The sequence below is a fragment of the Xiphophorus maculatus genome, chromosome 20 (genome assembly GCF_002775205.1).
Source record: "Xiphophorus maculatus strain JP 163 A chromosome 20, X_maculatus-5.0-male, whole genome shotgun sequence".
Taxonomy (NCBI): domain Eukaryota; kingdom Metazoa; phylum Chordata; class Actinopteri; order Cyprinodontiformes; family Poeciliidae; genus Xiphophorus; species Xiphophorus maculatus.
In genome coordinates, this window is record NC_036462.1 from 9,267,535 (window position 1) to 9,291,373 (window position 23,839).

At 36.4% G+C, this 23,839-nt stretch overlaps 1 protein-coding gene across 3 annotated transcripts; it reads right to left on the reverse strand.

The window, feature by feature from the left end:
* Window positions 1-163: 163 nt before the first annotated feature.
* On the reverse strand, window positions 164-21,212 carry ece1 (endothelin converting enzyme 1). Of its 3 annotated transcripts, XM_023325174.1 has the most exons (19): window positions 21,098-21,212; window positions 12,489-12,575; window positions 10,958-11,096; window positions 9,654-9,866; window positions 8,683-8,807; window positions 8,422-8,568; window positions 7,985-8,050; window positions 7,581-7,769; window positions 7,318-7,460; window positions 7,059-7,173; window positions 5,183-5,293; window positions 4,994-5,092; window positions 4,769-4,846; window positions 4,553-4,656; window positions 4,131-4,241; window positions 3,671-3,738; window positions 3,365-3,555; window positions 2,737-2,832; window positions 164-1,021 (listed from the first exon to the last, which is right to left on the reverse strand). In XM_023325174.1, exons 2-19 carry the CDS (start codon window positions 12,573-12,575, stop codon window positions 845-847), a joined length of 2,259 nt encoding a protein of 752 aa, XP_023180942.1. In that variant the 5' UTR covers window positions 21,098-21,212; the 3' UTR covers window positions 164-844. The 3 variants fall into 3 exon arrangements, with proteins under 3 accessions (XP_023180942.1, XP_023180941.1, XP_005802241.1); XM_023325173.1 differs by lacking the exon at window positions 21,098-21,212 and having other exon boundaries at window positions 9,654-9,842; window positions 12,489-13,078; XM_005802184.2 differs by lacking the exon at window positions 21,098-21,212 and having other exon boundaries at window positions 12,489-13,076.
* Window positions 21,213-23,839: the final 2,627 nt, after the last annotated feature.

Here is a 23,839-nt window from a genome sequence, read left to right on the forward strand (position 1 = left end):
AATCTATTATTTCTTGTAATGAATCAATGTTATGAATGAATGAATGTTACTGTTTGAATTAAAATACTGAAGTGAATTAACTTTTCAATGATATTCTCATTTGCTGAGGAGAAGCTGTAGGTAAATGACACATGAAATTAGAGACAGGTTATTTTGGCACAAATATTTTTTTCAAGATTGATTTTACTATACAAAATAATTTGTGACAAACCTTTACAAAAAAGACAATGCATGTTACATCATAGCTTAAAAATTGCTCATGTTCTAAAAAACAGTTTTATAACGTTTTTTGAAATATTGCAACGGCTCAATGACAAAGCAGTAGAATAAAAACAATCATACAACTTTTAAGTAAATTATATTGTTATAAATCTTGCATGTTGTTGCTTTTAAAAAAAATAATATATAAAAACTATAAATAAACCAGAGCAGATCCTAGCATAGTTTAAGATAGTATACACACGAAAAGAAAGAAACATCACTTTGTTTCTTTGTCACTTGTGGAACAAGCAGTTTGCATAATCTGAACAATCCCTACTGTTTTTTTTAACTATGTAATGGGATTCTTGTGTAGAAAAGAGATTTATAGCTACATTTAAGCTGAGGAAAGCTGTGTTCTACACTAATAGTTCTTGTGGTGAAGCAGCAAACATTGCTGTCTTCCACATGAAGCAGGCACATGTTGTCCAGATAAGGATCCTGACAAGCATTAAGTGGGACGGCATTAAGGGTTTTAGTGGTTCTTGTATTTTCATCCAAAGGGACTTCAGTATTGTTGGTATTGTGGAATTTTCCCTGTACCCACTTCACCATTTGTTGAAAGACAGTGCTAGGCAGCGAGGTGTCACCAAAGCTCACACTTATGTTTTGGGTTCATTGGAGCATCTGCTTTGCAGCCAAAGTGCTTTGAGAATTCCCGTGAGTTGGAGATGGTACCGATGACTCGAAATCTTGATGGGCTGTGGGGATCGGTGATAACACCCTCATGTGAGCTCTCAGGTGTCCTAACAGCACACCATACCTAAAAGCCAAAAAAGAAATAAATATTTTTTTGCTGTTTTTCTCATCTTTCCAATTCATGGCAAGCCTCTGGGATCACAGCTGTTTTCTATATCTTTAATGGGTTTTTTAAAATATCTCTAAGATAAACACCTTATTTGAGGCATTTTTGGGGTAAGATTTTATTACCAAGATACTTGTATGTTTATTTTGTAGTGTCTTAACTACAAATCTCTTCCATGTGTTCCTTTAGTTCTTTGCCAGCAATGTGAATCTATGAGCTCCAACCAGTGAATGGAGAACCTTTTTATACAAAATGTTTATGTCTGAGTGCCTGTGTTTATACATCATTGGGCTAAAAAAATATTAGTTGGTAGCATAACAAGTTAAAATGAGCCAATGAAGCTGGAGCTTAAAGTTAGCTTAAAAGTGTTTATCTCCACCACACATATCCTTAAATCAGAATCATCCTCTTAGTAAGGTGTGTGTTGGAATTGGCTTGACCACTTTTAAATTTATTTCTAAACTAACTTAGCTCTATGTGAAAAAATAATTTCCCTCTAAACCTAACAACATCCAGTGTCGCCTTTGGCAACAATAATTGCCAGTAAGTGTTTGCAATAACTGACATCACAGAAGAAATTCTGTCCCACTCATTTCAGCTTAATTGTTTTGGGGTCTTCTTGATCTTTTTGGAATGGCCAAGTCTAAACTTTAATTTGTTTTGTTGTTGTTCGAGGACTTGATGCCCAGACATTCTCATTCAAGTTTTTCAGCAAGAGAGGAGAATTCATAGTTTGATCAATTACACCAAGTTGTCTGGGTCCTTAAAAAGCAACCACAGACTATCACACAACCATCAAAATGTGTGACTGCTAGTATGTTTTCTGAAATGTGTAAATTTTATGTTCAACACTGGCATTAAGTGATTAAATAATGCAGAGCTTTAAGTGTTGGTTTTGTGCTTTTGTGACCTTCTGAATGAGTTGCTGATGTGTACTTGAAGTAATTTTAGCAAGCAGCCACTCCTGGGAAGGTTCACCACTGTGGATAATGTTTCTCACTGTAGTTTCTGGAGTGCCAGACTTTCCCGACTAAAAAGTCTGGCACTCCAGACTGGCACTCTAGCTTTGTCAGTTGTGGGCTAACTTTGTTAGCTAACAAAGTTTTTTGAATTTACTCTTTAATTTCTTTAAATTGGGACAGGGTGTGCTGGTGAGATCTTTCGGTCAGGTGAATTATTGTAAGTGAATCCTTGATTCAACAGTCAAAAATCAGACCTGGGTGTGACAACAGAAACTGAACTTAATTTTCCAAAAATGTGGCTGAACACTGTTAAGCCATGATTTAAGAGGAGTAAGTGTTACAAAAGGCTTAATTCTCTTCAAAATGAAATCCTAATTTGAAAACTGATTGCTGTATTTACTTAGGTTACCTCTGTCTAATATTTTTTGATTATCTAAAACATTAAGGTGTGATGAAAACAAAACAAAACTAGCAAAAAGAAGAAATCTGTCAGGCAGCAAATATTTTTGCACAACACTATAGTTACATATTTTCAACTTGAAATAAACACTAAAGCCTGCTGTGGATATTTATTGTTATTAGGATTAACAGCATACAACTTGTCACTCTATGCTCATTATTTTGGCTTTTAAAAGTAGAATGAAGCTGAACCTTAAAACATAATGCCAGTACAATCAGCAGAGGGAGGAATATCTAGTGAAATATACAAACCTGTGCAAATCCAACAAAAAACAGCTGATGATTCGTCATTCCCAGAGCCGGCAGCGTTGCTTCCTCGCCATTATTTTTGATCCAGTTCACATAGGCCTTCAAAGCAACAAATTTTCATGTTACACATATGGAGTCAGTTTTCCCTCCTCATAGAAAAGTACAATGTTTAGACTAGCTTTAAGTTAGACCGATGTTGCAGAGGAAATGTTTTTGCTTCCTGCTCAGTCATTGCTTCAGTTCCCTGTTACCTTCTCATCTGCTTCATAGCATATGACCTTTGATTACACGGAAAGAATGTGTTCATGTGAGGAAGTAACCAGAAGCTGACAAGGCCATTCATAACCACCTGTTGCCTTTCCAGACCTCACTGTAGATGGAACTGCGTACATTTTCCAATGCAGAAAAATCCAGATGACTATCAACAACCTTGACACCACAGTAACACGGCAGGGAGGATCACTGTCTGACTTTATACATGGTAAAATCTTACAAAATTTCTACAGTTCCCATGTGAATAAGGGTTTATAACAATTATGATAATGAAAAACATTTATCAGCACATATGGTAACAGTTTCTTTTAATTTCTTTGAAAAATATCAACAAAATATCTTTAAAATCAAATCCCACCTTATAAGCAGCTTTTAATCCCCCGTTGTCAGCAATGTTCTCTCCCAGTGTGTGTTTTCCATTCAGAGGCTCTTTGTTGATGCTATAGTTGCTGTATTGCTCCACCATGCACTGGGTCTGTCTCTTGAAGGCCTCCACAGAAGAATTCTTCCACCAGGGGCGCAAATTTCCATCTTTGTCATATTCTCTGCCTTTTAAATAAATCATGAAGCATGTCAGAATCTTAAAAAAAAATACCTGTTTTACAATTATTATTTTAATAAAAAATAAAATATTTTTATGGTTATCTTCCATTTATTTACAAACCTTGGTCATCAAAAGCATGAGTCAGTTCATGACCCATGACAACTCCAATTCCACCAAAGTTGAGAGCTCTGTAAAAAAAAATTGCACCCAGAGTTTAAAAAACACAATGCTTTTTTATGAGTAGAAAGAGTTGTTTTATTTTGGGAAATAAATCATGCTTGCAAAATAAGAAGCAAAGGTTTATTTTTAAAAAGTTGGACTGTTTTGAAATGAATAAATACTCAAATTAAAGGTTACAATCTTCCAATTAAACAGGTGTTATATTCATCAGTTGCTCTGACAATTGTAGAATAAGATGAAAATTAATTGCTTAAAAATCCTACAGTGTAGTTCTCTGAATTTTTGATTTAGATTCCATCACTCACAGTTGGAGAGTACCAAAATGAAAGACTTCTCCATTAGTCACAAGTGGGAAAAGTACGGACAACGTGATGGACTTGACATAAAGAGAGTGACATACTTGGGCCACGATCGACTATAGAACGGAGCCTGAAGGATTCCAGCTGGTAGAACCATCTCATTCTTTGTCGGGTTGTAATAAGCATTTACAGTCGGAGGGGTCATGCTCCACCTGCAAAACAAGAGCCGTAAAGCTGAAATAAGTTTCTCACTTCAAGGTCACAACAAATTGAGAATAATGATTCGCTCAACCTCCATGCCAGGTGGACTACAGATCAGTTCAGAGGGCATGAGAACAGCAAACTAACCTCCCACCCAACACAGCCTAATTAAATATAAGGATCGGTTCAGTGGAGAGAAGCTGGTTGCCTGGGAACATTTGTGGATGGCAGCAGTATTTTGCTGAGTCAGTAGAATGGGAAGGTGTTCCCTTCAAATCATGCTCTTTCTCTAAATTAAGATGGGCGACAATGAACAACTCACTGGTTTCTGTTGGGTGCTTTCCTCAGCTGGTCTGCAGTCACTCTGGCTGAGAAGTTGTAGTACTGCATGACATTCTGGAAGTAAAGATCTGACACCACCATAAACTAAAAAAGAGCAATGACAGGGAACGGAAAATGGATTGATCTGTTTTAAATCAATCAAATGGGATTAGGTGGTACATAGAAATAGCATGTGCTGTTAGAGAAGAGTACCTACATCATTGAACACTTTGTCCAGCTTTGTAGCGTTCATAATAAATTCCGGATATCCAACCATGTTGTAAATAGCATCTGCCTACAAAGGAAAAGAGGAAAAACTGTAAAAGTCACATATTTACACCAGGTGGCAGCGTTGTATTTCACTGCCACTTAGCTGTTTTGCAACAACAGTCCCCTAGTGATAGGGTTCATTGACCGAAAATAATCAGTCTCCTCCTTTTACCTTCTCCTTTGCAGCTTTTTTTGTATCTGAATCCATCCAGCTCACATCTCTCAAGCTATCCTCAAATGCCCCTTTAATTTCAGCAACCATTTCTTCAGCCTGAAGTGCAGACAAAACAGAGATAAGTAAAATAAATATAGAACCCCATCATGTCACACAGCAGCAAAACGTTTTGAAAGAGACGCTTACAATGGTTTTGCTGTCCTCTGCAAAAGTGTCCTTGACGAAGAGGGCACCAAGGGCAAAGCCCAAGGCACTGTCTGTGTCGCTTACACACAGCTTCCAACGTGGAGTACAGCTCTACAAAAACAACAACAAAACATGTCAAGGACTGAAACTGTTCTACATCACTACACATGTTTTACATGTTCTCACAAAATGAAAATGTTCAATTATGGTCACTTCCTGAAGTGTATTCTTTGCTTGTAAATCCGGTTTGAAAGCTTATAGGTAATATATTTTTAAAAAAATTTAGAATGAGTGAGAAGGAATATATGATTAATGTTACTTGGAAGATTTGGTTTCAGGTGTAGGTTACATGTTTGTACAAGAAGAATAATGGTGAAACTGCAGCAAAGTGCAGTGTTTGAAGAAGGTGGGCTATCGCCAGTAAAACTGCAACACTTAGATATAATATCAATGTAAACAACAACAGAAGCCCACACATGTCCATTTGGTGGCCACTTATATCTGACACAAAAAAATCTAAATGAAAAAAAAGAACAGAAACTTCAGCAATCTATAAAAAGCATTTTTGTTTAGCCAATTAAAATTTAAATGTGTAAGCGCATTTAAAATAAGGATTCTACAACTTATTTTTGTTTCACCAGATTGCTTGTAACCAGGTGATATACAGTCCCTGTTTGATAAAGACATGATTGGGTTAAAGGAAGGACAAGGATACCGCATGTTCAAGTAGGAAAAAATGAACAAGGTCACAGTGAGGAAGTGAGGAGAACTCTGAGCAAGCAAAGCAGTAAAAATCTACTTAAGCACACAGATCAGGATGGAAAAAGTGACACAGCTGCCCTCTCACGCAAAGCAAAAACACAAAGACACACACAGAGAGATAGAGTCGGTTTGTTTTTACAGCTTCAACTCTACAAGAAGCACAGCAGAAGGAAAAGGATCTGGCTAAGATAAGGGCTGGGGTCAGTGGAGCTTTTGACAGTCAAACCGTTACACACAGACAAGATTTCACTGAAGGGTTACTCAATGCATGGACCTATGTTTGAATAATATAGTTAGATTAATAGTGAATATTATGCTTTAAATTTATACATGGTACTTGCCAGATTTAATCATACACTTTGTAAATTTTCACCTTTTGTCACATTGCAACCACAAACTTCATTGTACTTTATCGGGATGTTAAGTGACAAACTGAATTGTAAAATTGGGCAGTGGAAAGGATACGTGTTTATTACAATTTTGGACAAATAAAAAAACATCTTTAAAATGAGTTTTACACATAATCTTGCACTTGGTCTTTAATTATGGTACAGATCTTGGGATATTTAGAGCATCACTAATCAATTTGTGAAGCACGTCTGTTCACAGAACAAAAACAAAAAAACAGGAGATTTTAAGGAAAACCAAAGAAAATGAGTTTCAGAAATTATAGTCAGTGATGTGACACACCGTCTATCAGTGTTTGATTTTAATATTGGGTAAATTCTGCTTCTCTGTTGGCAGCTGCACCCAATTATCTGTGCTACGTAAAAACAAAATATGGGAAAAAATGAATAAGGAAGTACATAAGGTCAAGAGGACAGTGCCAAGAGTGATGTCCTTGTGGACCAACTTCACCAACACTGTACGCTGAACTATAAAGGGAAAATAACCAACAGCCAATCGGGTATCTTAACAACTCTTCCCAGCTTCTCTTTTTCCGATAAACATGTGACAATATGGCTACAAATTTATAAAGATAAAAATCAGCTGCCAAATCAAATGTCCATAATATCACTATTTCTTATTTTATATGAACAAGTTTGCCCCTGAGTTTGTGTTAAAAAAATGATCTTGAAGGCCTAAATGTCTGGGTTTTTTTGTTTTTTTTTACCTTTTTAGTCCCATACATGACTTCAAGGAAGCGCTGTTCTGCATCCTGGAATCTTTGGTCTAAAACGGAAACCATTTTTCTAACCACCTTCATTATCATGTAGTTATTGAGTAGGCTGCAAAAAAAGAAAACGTCACATCATTGCTTTTGCTCATCCTTAAACACTATGGCACTTGTGGGAGTCTTTTGCCTTTGCATATATGATTTAAAAAGCAAAGCATGCAGTCAGAGTTACTAATAAAGTGACCTATAATTTTACCTTTTATTTGTGTTTGATATGAGCTCAGAAACTTTCTGGAGGTATTCTTTGGCATAGACAACAACAGGCTCTGACTCATTAAGTGTCACAGGTGCGAACACTTCTGTCAGATAAGGCATCCAGTCAATCGCAGGAGCCAGATCCTGAAACAGGACATGGATGAAGGTTTAGAGAGTTCTGAACACAATGCCTGCCATTTCCCTGCAGACCCACATGAAAAAGACCTGTGTTTCATGCTTCTTTTAGCCAATGCCATCACTCACTTTCAGGTCCTTCGCCTGTACTTTATGGTAAATAAGCTCCTCGTCTCGCCTCTCCTCCAGAGGCACTGTGATGTTAGCCAGGGAGGTTTCAAAGTCCACAATTTCTTTCATGAGCGTCTTTGACGTCTCTTCCGAGCCACCCAGGAGAACTCCTAACTCCACCAGGAAGTTGAGGTATGCTGTGAGATACTGCAAAATCCACATGAGAAGCACAATAAAAGAGCAGTAGTAGAGGGGAACAATATGTGTGTGTAATTCAAAACAACTACAAGAGCCATTTTAGGTATTCACGTGCATGCTAATATTAGGACACACTTTATGACGCACTTTAAGAAAATTAAAATATTTATTATTCATAAACTGCAAACACCGGCATTCTACCGTGTGTAATTACCCTATATTACCTTTTCATTGGCTGTTTTGTTGAGGTAGTAATCCCTTGAAGGTAGTCCCAGGCTAGACTGATCCACCTACAGTTAAAAGACACATCCCATGAATCTCTGCCCTTCTTCTATTTTAACACTCAGAGAGAACATATTGTTTTCATTCCTCAGCTATAAGCATGACTGTTTAAGAGCAAAGGCTCGCAACAGATCATCTCTTTAGAACTGGTTAATCTCATCTTTCAGGATAAACAGATATACACACGTCCAAGGAACAGAGTGAGGATTATCACGAGAATGTCATACATAAAATCGTACGCTTTAGGGAAGCCAACAAAAGCTGATTTTATTTGGATGTGGAACAGATGGGATATCATTTAAAATGTTGCTAAAAAGGCATTCCTCACATATCAATATAGAGCTTTGACAAATAAATGCATTAAGTAAAAAATGTATACCTGGATGACATTGCTGTTAGAGTTTTTGGAGTCTGTGCTAACAAACACAGTGAAGAAAGGGGAGGTCCTCAAGCTGGCAGAGACAGTTCGGAGAACTTCTTGGAAATTGTCCTTGTCCCAGGGTTCAGTCAGAGCCCACCCTCCTATCTGAAACGGACAGGCATTAATCAGACACACGGTGACGCAAAGATCTGGAAGCAATAATCAACAACAGGAACTGTACATTTGTTTGATGTGTAAGTACTCTTAAAAGAAGCATACCTGGCTGATTAGCTGCTGCAGAGGCTTTGCTCCTAATTCTTCGATCTTTGACTCATTCATGCAGGCCTGAAAGTATCGTTGGGCTTTTTCCTCAGCCTTACTCAGTCCTCTCATGGTTTTGTTTTCTGCCCAAGTATACAACAAGATAAATGAGGCCAGTAAAAACAGAAAATGGCTTTATCTTACTTTGGGTAAAGACAGTTTAATTATCATTTGGAAGAATTTCTGTTGAAAAACCGAACTTTAAAACATCTTTGGTTACTCTTTAGCATGGAATTCCACATGGCTCTACTCTCATTCTTATTTTACGTCAATGCTTTTTTGTGTCTTTTACAATTGCTTACTCATATGACCTATCACTTCTATGCTGATGACATTAAACTTTTGATCACCTTTAAACCTCAGTGAGTTGAGGAAGTTTTGATGCTACAGAATGTTTGAAAAATGATTCAAACATTGCTTGGTTGTTGGATAATTTATTCCAACTGAATTTGTGCTCCTGATAGTTTGCTCTCACAGACTCTGACCACCATGTCTGAAAGGTTGACCGGTCAGGACTTGTTTTCGATTCCTAAATCAAGACTAAAAGCCAAAGGCAGCAGAGTATTTGCAGAATGTCTTCAGCTGATTTTAAATCATTATCATGCAAAACAAAGGAATCTCATTTCAACAGTCTGAAAAAAGCAGTCCCCTTATGTTTTATACCAGGTCCTTGAGAATACAAGTAGATTTTGGTATGAGGGTTAAAGTTGTGGTGTGTGGCTTTAACAATTAAGTAATATAGAAAGAAGTTTGACCATGAAGGACCCTTAAAGTCAGTACTTTACAATGAATTCTAAAATGGACAAGAAATCAATGAAAAGACATTAAAACAGGAATGATGTAAGCCATCATGTTTGTTTAAAAAGTCTTGCTCCAAAGTTTTGGTCCAACAGAAAGTGAACACGGGCTTTTTAAGTGAAGACACTTACCTAACAAACGTTTCATCACAAGCATGTTGTGCTCCCACAAGTTGCTAAAAGGACCCCAGCGGGACTTTCCCTCTGGAAGAGGGTTGTTCTTCACCCAGCCCCCACAAGCAAAGTTGTAGAAGTCATGGCAGGGGTCCACAGATCTGTCCAGTGCTCCCAGGACAGAGCTGGTGACAGTAATGCATGGCTCTGAAAGACACAGGCCTGGATGAGCTGCAACAGAAAGATATTTGCAAAAAAAAAAAAATAAGATTAACATTTTGGATATTTCACTTTCTGCTTGTGGGAAACAGTAAAGAATTTGAAAATATTTCATGGTAAAACAAATATGCATGAGGGTTTTTAGAGCATCTGGAAGCTATCATTTTTTAAGCCAAAGAATACAACCTGGAGGGAATACTTGTCCCAAGAAAAGTCTCTTATAAACAGTCAGCTGAGAACTGACTAGGGAAATTATCATCTAAACTATCATTAACTCTTTATTGTCTAATTGAAGAGAAAGAAAATGATGAACAGATTCATTTAAAAAAGATCAGTGTTAAAGTGTGTTAATTTCTTTCGTGTACCCACAAAAACTTTTAAGTAAGAAAATGCTCAGTGTTTAGAGAAGTGAAAGTATGCATTATTACTCAGTAATAACAGTTGGCCTAGACTGAAACATTAACCATCAACCAGCCATATAAGGAATGAGACAGAGACTGATGCAAAATTATGAGCAATGATGAAGTTAGGCTTTCCCAGAAGACATTTCATCCTTGTTCCTTTTATTATTTCAAAGTGTGATCCAACATGCGATCCTGAATAGGAGGAAATGGCATTCTGTTTCCCATGGTAAAATTGAGGAAACAAACACTGATGTGAAGCAGCCAGTCGAAAAGATCTTTTCCATTATAAACAGGCTCAAGGGAAAGATTTCAAGCAGCTCAGTGCTAAGGTGTGGCCCCAGCAAAAGGAAAAATGAATGAGAAAGTACTGTGCAAATTATGCACATGAGGTGCATAAGCCAAAAATAAAAATACTTTTTCTGGAACAAATCAACCTGCAAGCAAAATTCTAAGTTATTTTGCCTCAAATATGATTTTTTTAATTATGATTCTTATCCTTTCTGGTATTTATGCTAAACTAATCAGCTTCTTGGGCTGTTAAATAACAGACATTAGAAAAACTATTTACCCATGACTGTATGTGCACTATTTTAAGAAGATTAATTTGCATTAATTGAGCAAAAACAAAAAAAATTCCAATGAAACTTGACGTGTGTTTGCAGTTAATGCATTTCAGGGTACAAAAAGCCTTAAGCTCACCTTGATTATAAAAGACTCCAGCAGAGATGAATGATATGAACAGGGCGACTGACAGGAGACACACTAAAAACAGCAACCTCTTCTCTTTTTGTGTCTTGTCCACCCAACACATGCTGCTCCGGCCCGGCAAAAAGTTCACCTGTGCATAGAAATACACACATAAAGTACGTAACTGAACTATTTGAGTCATAGATACCTGGTAGAAAGGTATTTGCAGGGTTGAATCACAAAGACTTAAAGCTTTAAAATACAAACTGGTTATTTTTACCTTGATGAATTAACCTATCATAGAACAAAACTGCTAAAGATTTCTGAGAGATTGGATGACTGGTTTGATTTCAGAACACAATGCTTTCTCTATGAAGCATTCTCAAAGTTGGTAAAAGAAAAGGTTACACATCCTTTTAATTGTTTCTATTGACATTTAACATTGGCACAGATGTTAAACATGTGCAGACATACACAGACACACATTGTTTGAAAAATATTATTGTATTTATTTTATTGTCTATATCATTCAACTTGGTTTTTACACTTCTAATCATATATTCTCTTAATCATGTTTAAAGTCTCGCTGTGGAAGCATATTCAATCTGCAGCTTTTCACAGCCAGTAAAAATTTAAGCTAATTAACCTAAAACAACAAGGAAGAATAGGATTTGAATCAAAACAATAATTAAGCTCCCCAGATACATTTCTGGTTGATTCTAAAACAATCAAGAGACTAGGGAAACAACAAAATTATCTTCTACAAAACTTTAAATTTAGGAATTCAATTATTTACTAGACCAAAATGTGCAATAAAAAGAAATGAGTCAAGCAAAAATGATTAGGTGCATTTTATGGTATGTAATTAAACAGTTAAATTGTTATTTAACAGTTAATTTTTTACACCCCTGGCAAATTTGGGTGTAGAAGAAGAATCCGTATCAGATACACAAAAAAAAAATACTGTCATTTTATTTTAAAAAAAAGACATGATAAAAAATATTTATGACCTTCTCAATAATTATGTGAGAAAATCTTTATTGTCATTACATGAATCAAACCTTTCCTAAAATGGCTGACTTGGTTTTTGCATGTTTCCACTGGCATTCAGACAATTTATGAGCTACAAGTCTATAAAGTTGGAACACATCCTTGTCATCACCCTAATCTTTCTCTCCCTCCACAGATTCTCTGTCAGAATGAAGTAGGGACTCTGGCTGGGCCAATGCAATTTAAACTTTTTAATTCTTTATTATTTATTCACAACTTCTGTTCACATCAACAAATATGTTTCTTGACACACATTGTTGGAAAAATTCAGATAGAAGTTAAAGATGTGCTTTTGATGTATATGTAGTAATAATAGTGTTTCATTTGATTCATGCAAAGCAATGTAGTCAATTATGTTCATTTTGTAAGCCTTTTGTTAAAGTATTTACTTGAAAATATACCGTTTTCTGGAGTATGAAGGGTTAAACGGGACTGATAATACAGCAGTGAAAATAATTACTGATTTTGATCTAAAGCAGTTTTGGGCTTTTACCTGCATGGGTGATGATCCGTAGACATCATCACTGGTAGAGTCCACCAGTTCCTCCTCATCTAACGTTGCTCTCTTATAGGTTGACATCTGAAAAGTCAAATGAAGAAATGATTCTCTCAGTGCTTCCATGTTCCATTCAAGCCCCTATCTTTCCCAGGTGAGAGATGTGAAAGAGAGGGTTTTTCATTTCTAATGTCTATTGTTCCTCAGCTCTTGAGGTTTCAGACCAGGCTTGTCCTTTAAAATCCATCAGGAAAAACTCTGTTTTTCAGGTTGAAACTATTTAATCCAAAAGCCAAACCCTCTTTTAAGAAAATGAAAAATTGTCAGTCCACTTCTTTGAAAGCACTTTCCCTATCGACACCTCTCGCAGCCCCCATTGCTTTAGGCACAAAGACAGACGTAACACCTAAAGTCTGTCTGAAAGTCCTACTAAAAGCTCCTTCTCTTTCTCCCTCTCTTTCTCTCTTCTTGAACTTCCTCCTCAGCCCATTCTTTGCAAACACGGAACTAGTGAAAAACAGGAAAGAGGTCTGACTTGAGCGATTTACATGACTGAGACAGAGTGTGCGCAAGTGATTGTGTGACGATGTGTGTCTTTGTGTGAGCACATTCCTCAATGTGGTTTCACTTAGGTTTAGGGAGGGAATCTCACCGCTACAGCACACCGAGTGCTGTTTCTATAGGACGAAATACACGCAGGGGTGGTGCATCGAAACAAAAGATCCTCCTCCAACTGCATGTTGCTGCTCTCTGTTGTGTTACCTGATACACAACAGCATGCTCCTTAAAATACCAAATGCTAACCAAAAGGTTCTAATAGTTTACACGTGATTAAACAATTAGTGGAGAGAATACTTTTTGAAACTTGTTTGAATGTAAATCAATCAGGCCTATTGACTGTATGACTATCATCCTCTTTCACCCCATAAAATCTCAGTCTCTTTCAGATTTAAGAGGCACACTTAACTCAATTATCATACTGCAGAGAAAGTCCTTCTTGGAGCTTGTTCAAGTTTAGTTTGGTGTAAAAAATGTCTTTTTGTTCTTGTTTAGTTTGTCTCTAGATGCAAACAGACACAGAAACACTCTTTGTGAACTAGAACTTCCGACATATGAAATATCACTTGCGCAATTGGAATTATAGTTTTATCTGATTAGGCTGACACGTTTGTGCTTGTAAGTAAATTATTAGTGTTCCTTAAGAGGAACTTTGATAATGGAGCAAAAACGAACAAAAGTTTTTATAGCAATATTTAGTCAAAGAGTCTGAAAGTGTTTGACTATATGTTGAGATTGACTCTTCGGATTAATTTGCATTTCATGTTTAAACGGGCCTTCCACGTTGATTAAAAAGAGGCATCCTGCCACTAACCTCTTTCTGCTGTATTGTGTCATTTACAAGTAGGATTCAGTAGTTGCTTACACCAACTGAGTTGATTAGAATTTACAGTCAAAATTCAGTTTCTGGGAAAATTTGTATATGACATAAGACTGCTAAAAACGATTTTCAACACTGTGATGTAATTTCACAACAAACACAATCACAGAGATTGACAACTAGACAGTTGTCCAACACATAGTCATTAAAACTTCTTCAAAATGACAGAAGGCTACAAAAAGTTATTACTTAAAAAAGCTGCTTGCTCTCAGAATGCTGGAGTTAAGGGAAGAGAAAAAGCTTGGTAGAAAAGAGGAACACAGGCAGAAAGAATAGCCACACTTAGAAGTTTTTGATTAACTTAACAAAGAATGCAGCTGATTAAGAAGTCACCACACACAAACATATCTAAGACATGAGCTATGACTGTTGCAGTTTCTGTGTAAACCCACTCATGAACCAGAGTTAATGTCAGAAGTCACCTGACAGCGACAGAACTGTTTCTCAGTGGTCCAAAGTTCTCTTTTCAGATGAAAGTTAACAATGAATTTAATTTGGAAATCGACATTTCAGAATCTGAAGAAACAGTGGAGAGGCACAGAAACCAAGTTAATTGAAGTCTAGTGTGACTTTCACAAAGTTAGTTAAAACCTATGAAGCCATTTCATCTGCTGCTGTTGGTCCAAAGTCCATGCAGCCGTCCAAATCATTTCAGTGGACTTCATGCTCTAATCTGCTGACAAGCATTTTGGACATGTTCATTTAATTTTCTAGCTAGTACCATCCAGCTAATGGCTGGCCAGAAAATGGCCAGCTAGTGCCATTTTCCTTGGCACTAGCACACACAGCAAAAATATCAATACTTGCTTAATGTTCATGGCTTCACTGTGATTTATTGTGCAGGAAATGTACCTTAAATAAATCCCTCAGAGAAAGCAAGGAGTACTGTGAAGAGTAAGTTAAAGGAAATCAGGCCCACTGATCCCAAAGAGCAGAAGGTTGCTGTTAAAGCAACTGGTGCCTCGTAACACCTCAGCAGAGCCAAACGCTTACTGGCTTCATGCCATGCTGAATTGATACAGTAAATAATGCAAAAAAAGGTCCCACGCATTAAGAGGAAATACAGTACAGAATACAGACATATTTTTAGTAGGTCCACATTTTCTGTGAAAAAATATTTCTGTTATTGAACTTAGGTAATAATAAAATGTTCTGAGAAACATTGGAAATCAAGTTTTCATTAAATGAAAGCTAGCTTGGCCATTGCCTTCCTATGCAATTCTGCTTAATTCTCATGTACCCTCAGTCTGGGATTTCTCCCATTGAGATGGATTTCTCTGGTAGAATTTCAACCTAGCCAACCAGGGACGTTTGGAATAGAAAGAGACGTAATGAACAAAAGCTTTGATTTTCTGCGCTGTTTCAAAATTGCAGTCTGAATATAGTTTTTCAATGGCAGCAGAGGACGTGAGTGAAGCCATTCATGTTGTCCACAAATCCAAATATTAAGCAAATAAAGTTGGAGCAAGAGGAATGTTTTAAGACATTTTATTGCTGGCAAAGATGTCATCCAGCTCAGCACTTCTCTTTTCACAGTGGGGGGCTTCAACAAAGTTTACGCATCCAGCAAGAAGTAATTTCTCAATAGCCGAGGGTCCAGACCCTCTGTACGAGACAAAGGGCTAATGTTTACCAGGCTAGATGTAAACCAAAAACAGACAAAAAAAACAACTCATATACACCATTATGCAACATGGGTCTAGCTTTGAGTGTTCCTTTATGAAATTACTGATATCAATTACATTTTCAGCAATTAATTCCACTAAAATGTGTCTGTTTATACAACTTATGTGAGACAATGAAGAGACTTCAGTATGTTTAATAGTGTTGTATAAATGGTGACTAATCTCCAGGCAGCGTCACAGAAAAACAACTCATTTCAGACGGGAAAACAAAACAGAACATAGATGGGCCTGAGAAATTTGTCTGAATGTGAACCTGCTCGACATCAGATGTGTAGCCCTACATGAACCCTCAGGCTCTGGTTTTTATCTGCTCATGTTAATCCATTAAATACAAAACAAACCAACTACACACCATGAATTCTTAAGTAAAATGGTTTAGATCTTTTTTTTATAAACACAACTGAACTGTAATCTATTTTTGAATGCATATAAACATGCCATTGAAGAAGTATTGTATTCCCACATCTTAAACAATTGCAGTCAAACAAGGAGCACAGATTCCAGCTAAAGCTTATTTCTGTTACACAAGATGTTCCCAAGTAACCCCAGTAGTACAGACAGTAAGAAATTACTGTTTGCCTCCTATAAATACTTACGGAGTAATAAGAAAATTCCTTTCATATTCAAACTCTCCCTGTACTGGTGAGTTTATTATGTCTTTTAAAAGCCCCAGAGCTGATCAGCAAAGTAAAACAGTGAAGTTGTGAAAGGGCAGAGGACTGAAATGTGTTGAGAGATGGAGCGAGATAAGGATGGATGGGGGCTGGTGAAAAGAAAGGGAGCTACTATAACTGTCTGACATTTTTCAATTATACAAGGGTTCTATGTTACCACTCAAGTGCATGGAAAGGTGTAATGGCAACACAATTATCTGATTTCTTTCTTTTGTCTCGCATTCCTCCTTTGCTCCATCAATGTTTACCCTATAATTTACTGAGGGTTTACAGAGGTTCCTCTGAAACTAAACAAAGAGTGCTTGGTGAACAGTCAGAACTATTGCTTTTTTGGTTTTTTTTGGCTGAAAAAGTATGACATTCCCCTAAAACATCTGTGACTTAATCATCCGTTCTGTGCTAGATCTGTGTGCTGATCAATGCAGAAAACTGGCATCGACCCTGCTGTTGTCACAAACACACATTCCTAAGCCCACATTCACTGTTTTTGAACACTTTCCTGGAATTGAAGTCTGCTGAAGTGCAGGAACATGTTACCACACAAACTGAAAGCCCTAGGCTGAATCAGTTCTTAGTGAAAACACAACTTCCCTTTCTCTGTTCATGTTATTTGGTGACTAATATTAGCCCCTTTTGAGGAAACATGTCATTATCAGTTAAAACAAGAAGCATTACATCAGTTTCTACAAATGTACAACACTGGAGACATTCAATGGCACCCAGCAGAAAGATGCTTATGATAAATGCATTGTTTATTTTAGTAGCATAATCTCACACTGAAAAACCCAACCTTTGATTGAGAACACTTATTCAGTGGAGAAAATCTGTTGGTGCAATCCCCTTTTGCTAATAGGACAGCCCTCACTCTTCTAATGACAGATAAAAAGTTGGAGCATACAGTCATGTACCTTTGCATCTTTTATAATCTATACTTCCTCCAGAATCTTGTGTCTTCTCTTATGCACCCATCTTTCCAGATCAGTCTCCAGGTTTTCTGTATGACTTTAATCTCAGGATTGTGATTACCAATGGGGAAAGTATTTGTTTTTTCAAATCTGACAAAGAATTTTGATGTTGTTTCGACCAAATATTTCAGAACATTTTACTGAAAAGCGACAAACTATTTTCTAATGTGGAATTATTTATGTTAAATGTGCTCATATGAAAGATTGACTTTGTTCTAATGCTAATGAGGTCAAATATATTTTTCACACATCTTCACCAATAACTGCAACCAATGCTGTATGCATTTCTAAATCACCTAAAATCAGGTGATACACATGAAAACCTAAAACCTACGCTCTTCCTAATGTGGTTGGGGTGTTGTATCATAAAATGTTTCTCAACACTTACCTTGTAATTACCATGAAAAAGAACTAAGAAGTAGGTCCAAGACATTTAGGTCCCAAAGCACAAATTTTGTGGTTATAGTCACTTCTAGAAGGTTTGTAGCAAATCCCCCAAAGTGTCCCACGATGTCTTCCCATAGAAAAAGCTGCTAATACACAAGGCCACAACCCTTTAGTGAGGCAGTAAACCTCAAACATGCGTCAGTAATTCGTCACTGATCCTGCGAACCAGACTATTATATGCAGCGTTAGAGCATTCCTCCAAGAATAACTTTTGTGTGTTTGAGACAGAGTGCTGCATGTGCTGCGGTGGATACCCTTTCACAGCTAATTTCTGAGGAAAACAAGAACAAAAAAAAAGCACAAAACAAGTAAGAATGTGATGATTTCTGGTTATACATGCCATGGACTACAAACTCTGCAGCTCATTTTACCATCTTGTGTCACTGGATTTAAGATCTAGATATAGTTTCAGACCGCATATGATAAGTAATCACTAAATGCCACAAACAAGTGCAAACCTGGGCCCTACATTATGTGGCAATCTACTTGACAACAGTAAAAGAACGGACTTCTGTTGAAACTTCTGCAATCACCTCTGACCAACACAGTCATAACCTCAGTGAGACACATAAAGAAACCACAGCTACATTAGAAAAGCTCACACTTCCTGTTCTATGTAAAACTTAAGGATAAACCAGCTTCAGGAAGAACAAATATCTTAGAAAAAGTATCAGTAATATATCCAATGTAATATGCCCTGTAAAATAAAACAATATGCAGGCTGTTAAGAAAAGTAAAATATTGAAATATGTGAAGTGAAAGGAAAGAGATCTTTTTTCCTCCTTTTAAAAAAAATAAAACTCAAAAGTGTGGGGTGCACTTGTATTTTGCCTACTTTTTCACATACCGCTAATTAAAATTCAGAGCAACTAAATTTAGTATGTAGTAAATAGAGTCTACATGTATGTCATTTAATCTCAGTACAAAGCAGTATTATGTAAGGAAATATTCAAAGTTTTGCACATTTCACTGAGGGCCGTTCCATCCATTATCCAAAGACTGAAAGATTAATGAAGAGCAACAAACTTACAATGACATGATGTTCCTCAAAAAGAGGCAGGCCAAGGAAGGAGAAGAAAGGAGAAAGAAAAAATATATTTACAAAACACTACATGAGGAGCAAATGGTTAAATGTTTCAACAAAATACTGACTTAGGGATAATATTAGTATAAAATGTTCTTTATGTTTCTAATTCACAGTTATGTCTTATTTTGTGTTGGTCTACCAAATAAAATCCCAAACAAATATATTTGACTTTGAGGTTAAAACAACATGTGGAGAAGTTCAAAGAGCATCAATAGTTTTGCAGGAAATTATGACCTTGTCGACCCTTATGTTTGCTCCAATTCTGCATCCTGCCATCTGGGAGTAAAAGTATTATGTAAGTTTGCATAAAAGACTGTCTGGTTCCCTGGGCTCCCATGTATGCAAAATCTGACCCTGTTCCATTTCCAGGGTGTGCTAGTTGACCTTCATAAATGCAAACCCTCTTAGCTTTAACATTATCATTGGTGTTCCCTGCGTTTCAGCCTGAAGGACACAGATAAGACAAAACTGTCACAGAGCTGAGATGTTTCCTTTGGAAAACAAAAAAAAGCCCCCATCCTGATAGTACAGCGTTAAATGAAAAATAAAATCCACTTTCCCAGGAAATCGGCTTTGTACTGCTTTACAGTGGGATTGTTAGACTAAGCTGAAAGACTTTAATAGAATCATAACACTTTGGATTTTATTTTTAGTGATTCATTAGCATGGCCGCATTGAGAAAATAAAGAGCTTGCATTTTCTCTCAACTGGTTTATAATATCTAGGTGGCAGCGTTAAAATTCTTCAGATTCCTGGCCATCAGAAGCCTCTGAGTCACAATTCTGTATACATTTCAGGTGCTCTGACGTATGTACAGGGATCAAATATCAGCCAGCCGTGTCTCATTTCACCATCATGCCATGTGTCAACTTTAAGCAGTCAGAGCTTTATGCTGAACGAATGTGAAAACTTTGAATTTGCATAGTACACACATTAATACTATTAAAAGCTGTTGCCTAAATATAATTAAATACCCTGCTGGCAAGATTTTTATCAACATAAGGTGAGGATTAAAGGAAAGGCACAGGGAAGCTTCCACAGGCACAGCCAGATAACAGGAGATTACTTGTTCTAGCAGTTGTTGTGGCAGGCTGCAGCACACTCCCAATCACACCTAGGTAATGAATAACCAAAGAGTAAATCAAGATCCCTTGAGAAAAGCAGAGCCAAGGTTGTGTAATGTTAATAAACTAGTAAATCACCCAAGCAGGAGTCCCTGCAAATACTGATCAAATACCTTCTACGCATACATCCTTTCAGGTTGTACATCTGGACAATGGTTTATAGCTTTAACCTTCAGGTTTGACATACTGGAGCAATAAATTAGGCAAGAAGATTGCAAAGCAGAACTAGCAGTGACACAATGTGGAAGGACATGTCTCCTCCCACACTGGGTGCAACTTAACTAAACTAAAATATAGATTGCATCTGCAATCTATATTTTCTCAAGAAACTGTCCCACAGGATCTTTGAAGACTGAGTTTTAAGTAGCTGTTTGCATATTTGTTCCTTTTTGTGTTTAGTTTTCCAGGAAAACATTGTATATTCTGTGGTGGTTTGTTTATAGAATATAAATATACTGTCACTTAAAATACTAAACCTTCTACTGACAGTTTATATGGAAAATTAGAGTATCTTTACTACATTTATGATTTGTGATATCTTTTCTGTTGCCACATTAGATCATGTCGGCTGTTATCTATTCAGCTTGGCCACAATAAGATAGAATAAAACAAACACGTGCAGCTGTGTTGTGGCTACACACATATTTTGGCTGAAATGATGTTTTGGTTGCAGCTGGTGGACTGGAGATAAAGTGTCACTAAATGGGTCACTGGCAATGACTGAGGCCACTAAGTGGTCGATGTGTAAATATGATGCTGGCTGTACGAGTCACTTAACATACCTCTGGGAATATGCGACCACATGGCCCTTAAAGCTTAAAGCTGACAAATGGGAGCCATTATCGTAGGAGAATTGAAAATCCATATAAAATCATCTCAAATGTTAGAAGTAAGATAAATATAGAAACAAGATAATATTTATAAATTCATTAGATTATTTAGGAGAAATTAAAAATATATATTTTGAACTTAATAGCAACAACCTGCATGCAATTTTCCATACACCATATATGTCACAAACTCCCAGAACTTTCTTTAAAAACAATGTCAACATCTTCTTCACAGCACGTAGTACAGTTCTGTGGCCAAATCACATCATGCACATGTCATAAAACCCCCATCAGTTTAAAATCAAGAGTTGATTACGCCCATAAAGATTAACTACAACCAGAGGACACGGTCTTACCCTGCTGTGACTCCGTCCGCCGCCACAGCCGTGACTTCGTAGTACTCTGACCAGGGGGACAGTGAGGGAGTTTCAGCTGCAACGACCAAAGACACCGTGCTACTCTGTCAAGATGGTTCCCACCCCGCTGAGAACTCGCTTCGCTCAAACCGCTATTTCCAGGAAATCATGACGCAGTGGACGTCACTACCTAACCAGGCGGCGAAATGGCGACGTCATGCTGAACTCTAAGTTAGTGTGTATATGGCAAGCCGAATGTAAGGGCGGTACAACAGAATTTATGTAAAAACGGCTTGCCATAGTGTGCAGGCATGTAGTGCAGCTAGTCTTTAAACACTTTAAAACGAGTAATTTGCAGGAAGCTCAAGTTTTTGATTAACAGCTTTCTTTTCGACACATAGTTAAGCAAGCAGCTTGAGGAATCTTTTATTAATTTATTTATGAATTATATAAATTTCAAATAATTATATACATTCATATAATTTATATAGGAATTGTATAAATTCCTATATAAATTTATATATGACTTTATTAATTAATATATATTATGAATTAATAAAGTCATAATATATATGACTTCATTAATTCATATAAAGTCATATATATTATGACTTTATATATATGACTTTAAACATATTCTGACTATGTTTACAGAATAGTCAGAACAGTTTTGTTTGACTGTTCGGTAAACTCTGGATGCTGCTCCCAGTCTTGGCCAGGATTTTCTTGCAAAATTATTTTTAACCTCAATGGTATTTTCCTGGCAAAATAATTGTTAATATTAATGCAAATAATAAAAATTATAAATATTTCAAGCTGACACCTGGGGATGCAACCTGTACTTCAACATTGAAAGTAAACAATCAAACAAAGACAGACAGACAAAACAACACCAATAAAAATTCTAAAACCCCAAACTTTATTAATCATAAGAAGGCAGAAATCTTATGACATGAACTTTTTATTGTAAAATTAATACACCAAAATTATTATTATTATTAGAGAATGTAGAAATTTGTAAAATACAAGAGAAGAGAGTCACTTTCTTCCACATGAGGTCAATGAGGACATTTCTATATTTATAGAAAATAAAATATAATAAGTTCATGATAAAGTAATACACCCCTGCAGAAGTTTAAGAAAAGGAAGGAAGGGTTAGATCATAAATAATTTTGGAATGTAATTGAACAACCATATTGGAATAAAACATTTGCATGTGTAAATACTGAATATTATTGGAAAAATAAAGCACCCTTTATGACAAAAGGAACAAAACAAACAAAAATAAATTGTGATGTTATGGTGAAATATTGCAATATTAACTGTGATTAACTATCCTTTTCCTTGCAATATTCTTCTTTTTCTTTAGAATGTTTCCAGCAGTCTCCCTGAGCTCTATATTAAAAGATAAATTACACTAGAAATCAGTCCAACTATACTGTAACATGTATATGACAGTAGCAACAATTACTGCAGCATGCAGTTGTATGCTGTACATAGCAATAAACTACATTTCTTTAGTAGTGAGAAGCAAAAATAGGGTTAACTAAAAATAACACCGGGCTAAATTCTCAGAAGAGGAAACTAATGAGGTTGGTAGAAAAACACAAGCTGTGATGAAAGCTCTTGATTGGCCTCTCAGGGTATGCTTTTACTCTGAAAATATCGATATGCCGGCTCAACAGTCCATTAAATGCACTGAGTAAACATCAGATAAGTGGGGTTTAACACTAATTGAAATGCACTGACAGGCTACAGTAGAAAAAAAATCACTTTATCATGCTGGATTTACAAAGACACGAGTGGGCTAATTACACAACAGCTTGACAGGAGGTTGTTCAAAAAGATATTGCGTTAAATTATTTTAAAATGGGAATTGATAGGTTTAAAAACACATATATAAATAGCTATGCATTTTGCATCCTATGTGAAGCCAAGATCTAGGTAAACCTTAGGTAATCTGAGAGTAGTGACAGAAAAATGTTCTACAGCGACATCTAAAGGACGGAATGTTAAACTGACCAAAGAGTTTTTACTGAATATCAACAGTGGCGGAAGTCCTATTGTGCAGCAAAATATGAGACAGACATGTAGAAAGGCCCAGATACATATATTATTTGAATACGGAAATGTTTAGAAGTCTGGGAGACCATTTGTAAATTTGGACAGGAGGGTGAAAAGTAGGCCTCAAACAGAAGAGGTTATAATCAATTTTAATAGCAATTTGAAAATATCCCAAATAAACAAGAAAATATACATGAAAAAAATGACAGGAAGAAAGGAAAGTTTAAACTGGAACATGCATACATAAAACATAGCAGTTCTAAATGTTTCATAGGATATTTAGAGAACAAACCAACAAATATAAAGATGTTCAATGCAGAGATGGGCTACAATAAATAATCCAAGCTTTAAACATCTTAGTGAGCTCTGATCAATCTGCCACCCGAAAATGAAAAGAGTATGCCAAAATGTAATCTATTGACAGGGTGGGCAACTAGAACATTAAAAGATAGCCTAGAAATGCAGAGTAATTGTAGGAACTTTGAATCCATCTATGTTAAACATGAAAAGCCAACACCAAATAAAAGAAGTAACCTCAGATTTCATCTTTCTAACAACAACAATGAAGTCTTGACTTGTCTCCTTAGGCTATTTTACATCAGTTCACAGCTTGAGACACTAGATTAACAACTCACATTTCATCTTTAGGGACATTTTTGTCAAGAAACAACAATCCAG

What these genes read in the sequence shown, in the direction of transcription:
- ece1 (XM_005802184.2), bottom strand. Translation starts at nt 12,617, where the DNA reads ATGGAAGCACTGAGAGAATCATTTCTTCATTTGACTTTTCAGATGTCA. An exon ending in TGTGATGAAACGTTTGTTAG is followed by an intron (nt 8,808 to 9,653) that starts GTAAGTGTCTTC and finishes ATACTTGGGCAG; the next exon opens with AAAACAAAACCATGAGAGGA. An exon ending in TGGACAAAGTGTTCAATGAT is followed by an intron (nt 4,657 to 4,768) that starts GTAGGTACTCTT and finishes GCTCTTTTTTAG; the next exon opens with TTTATGGTGGTGTCAGATCT.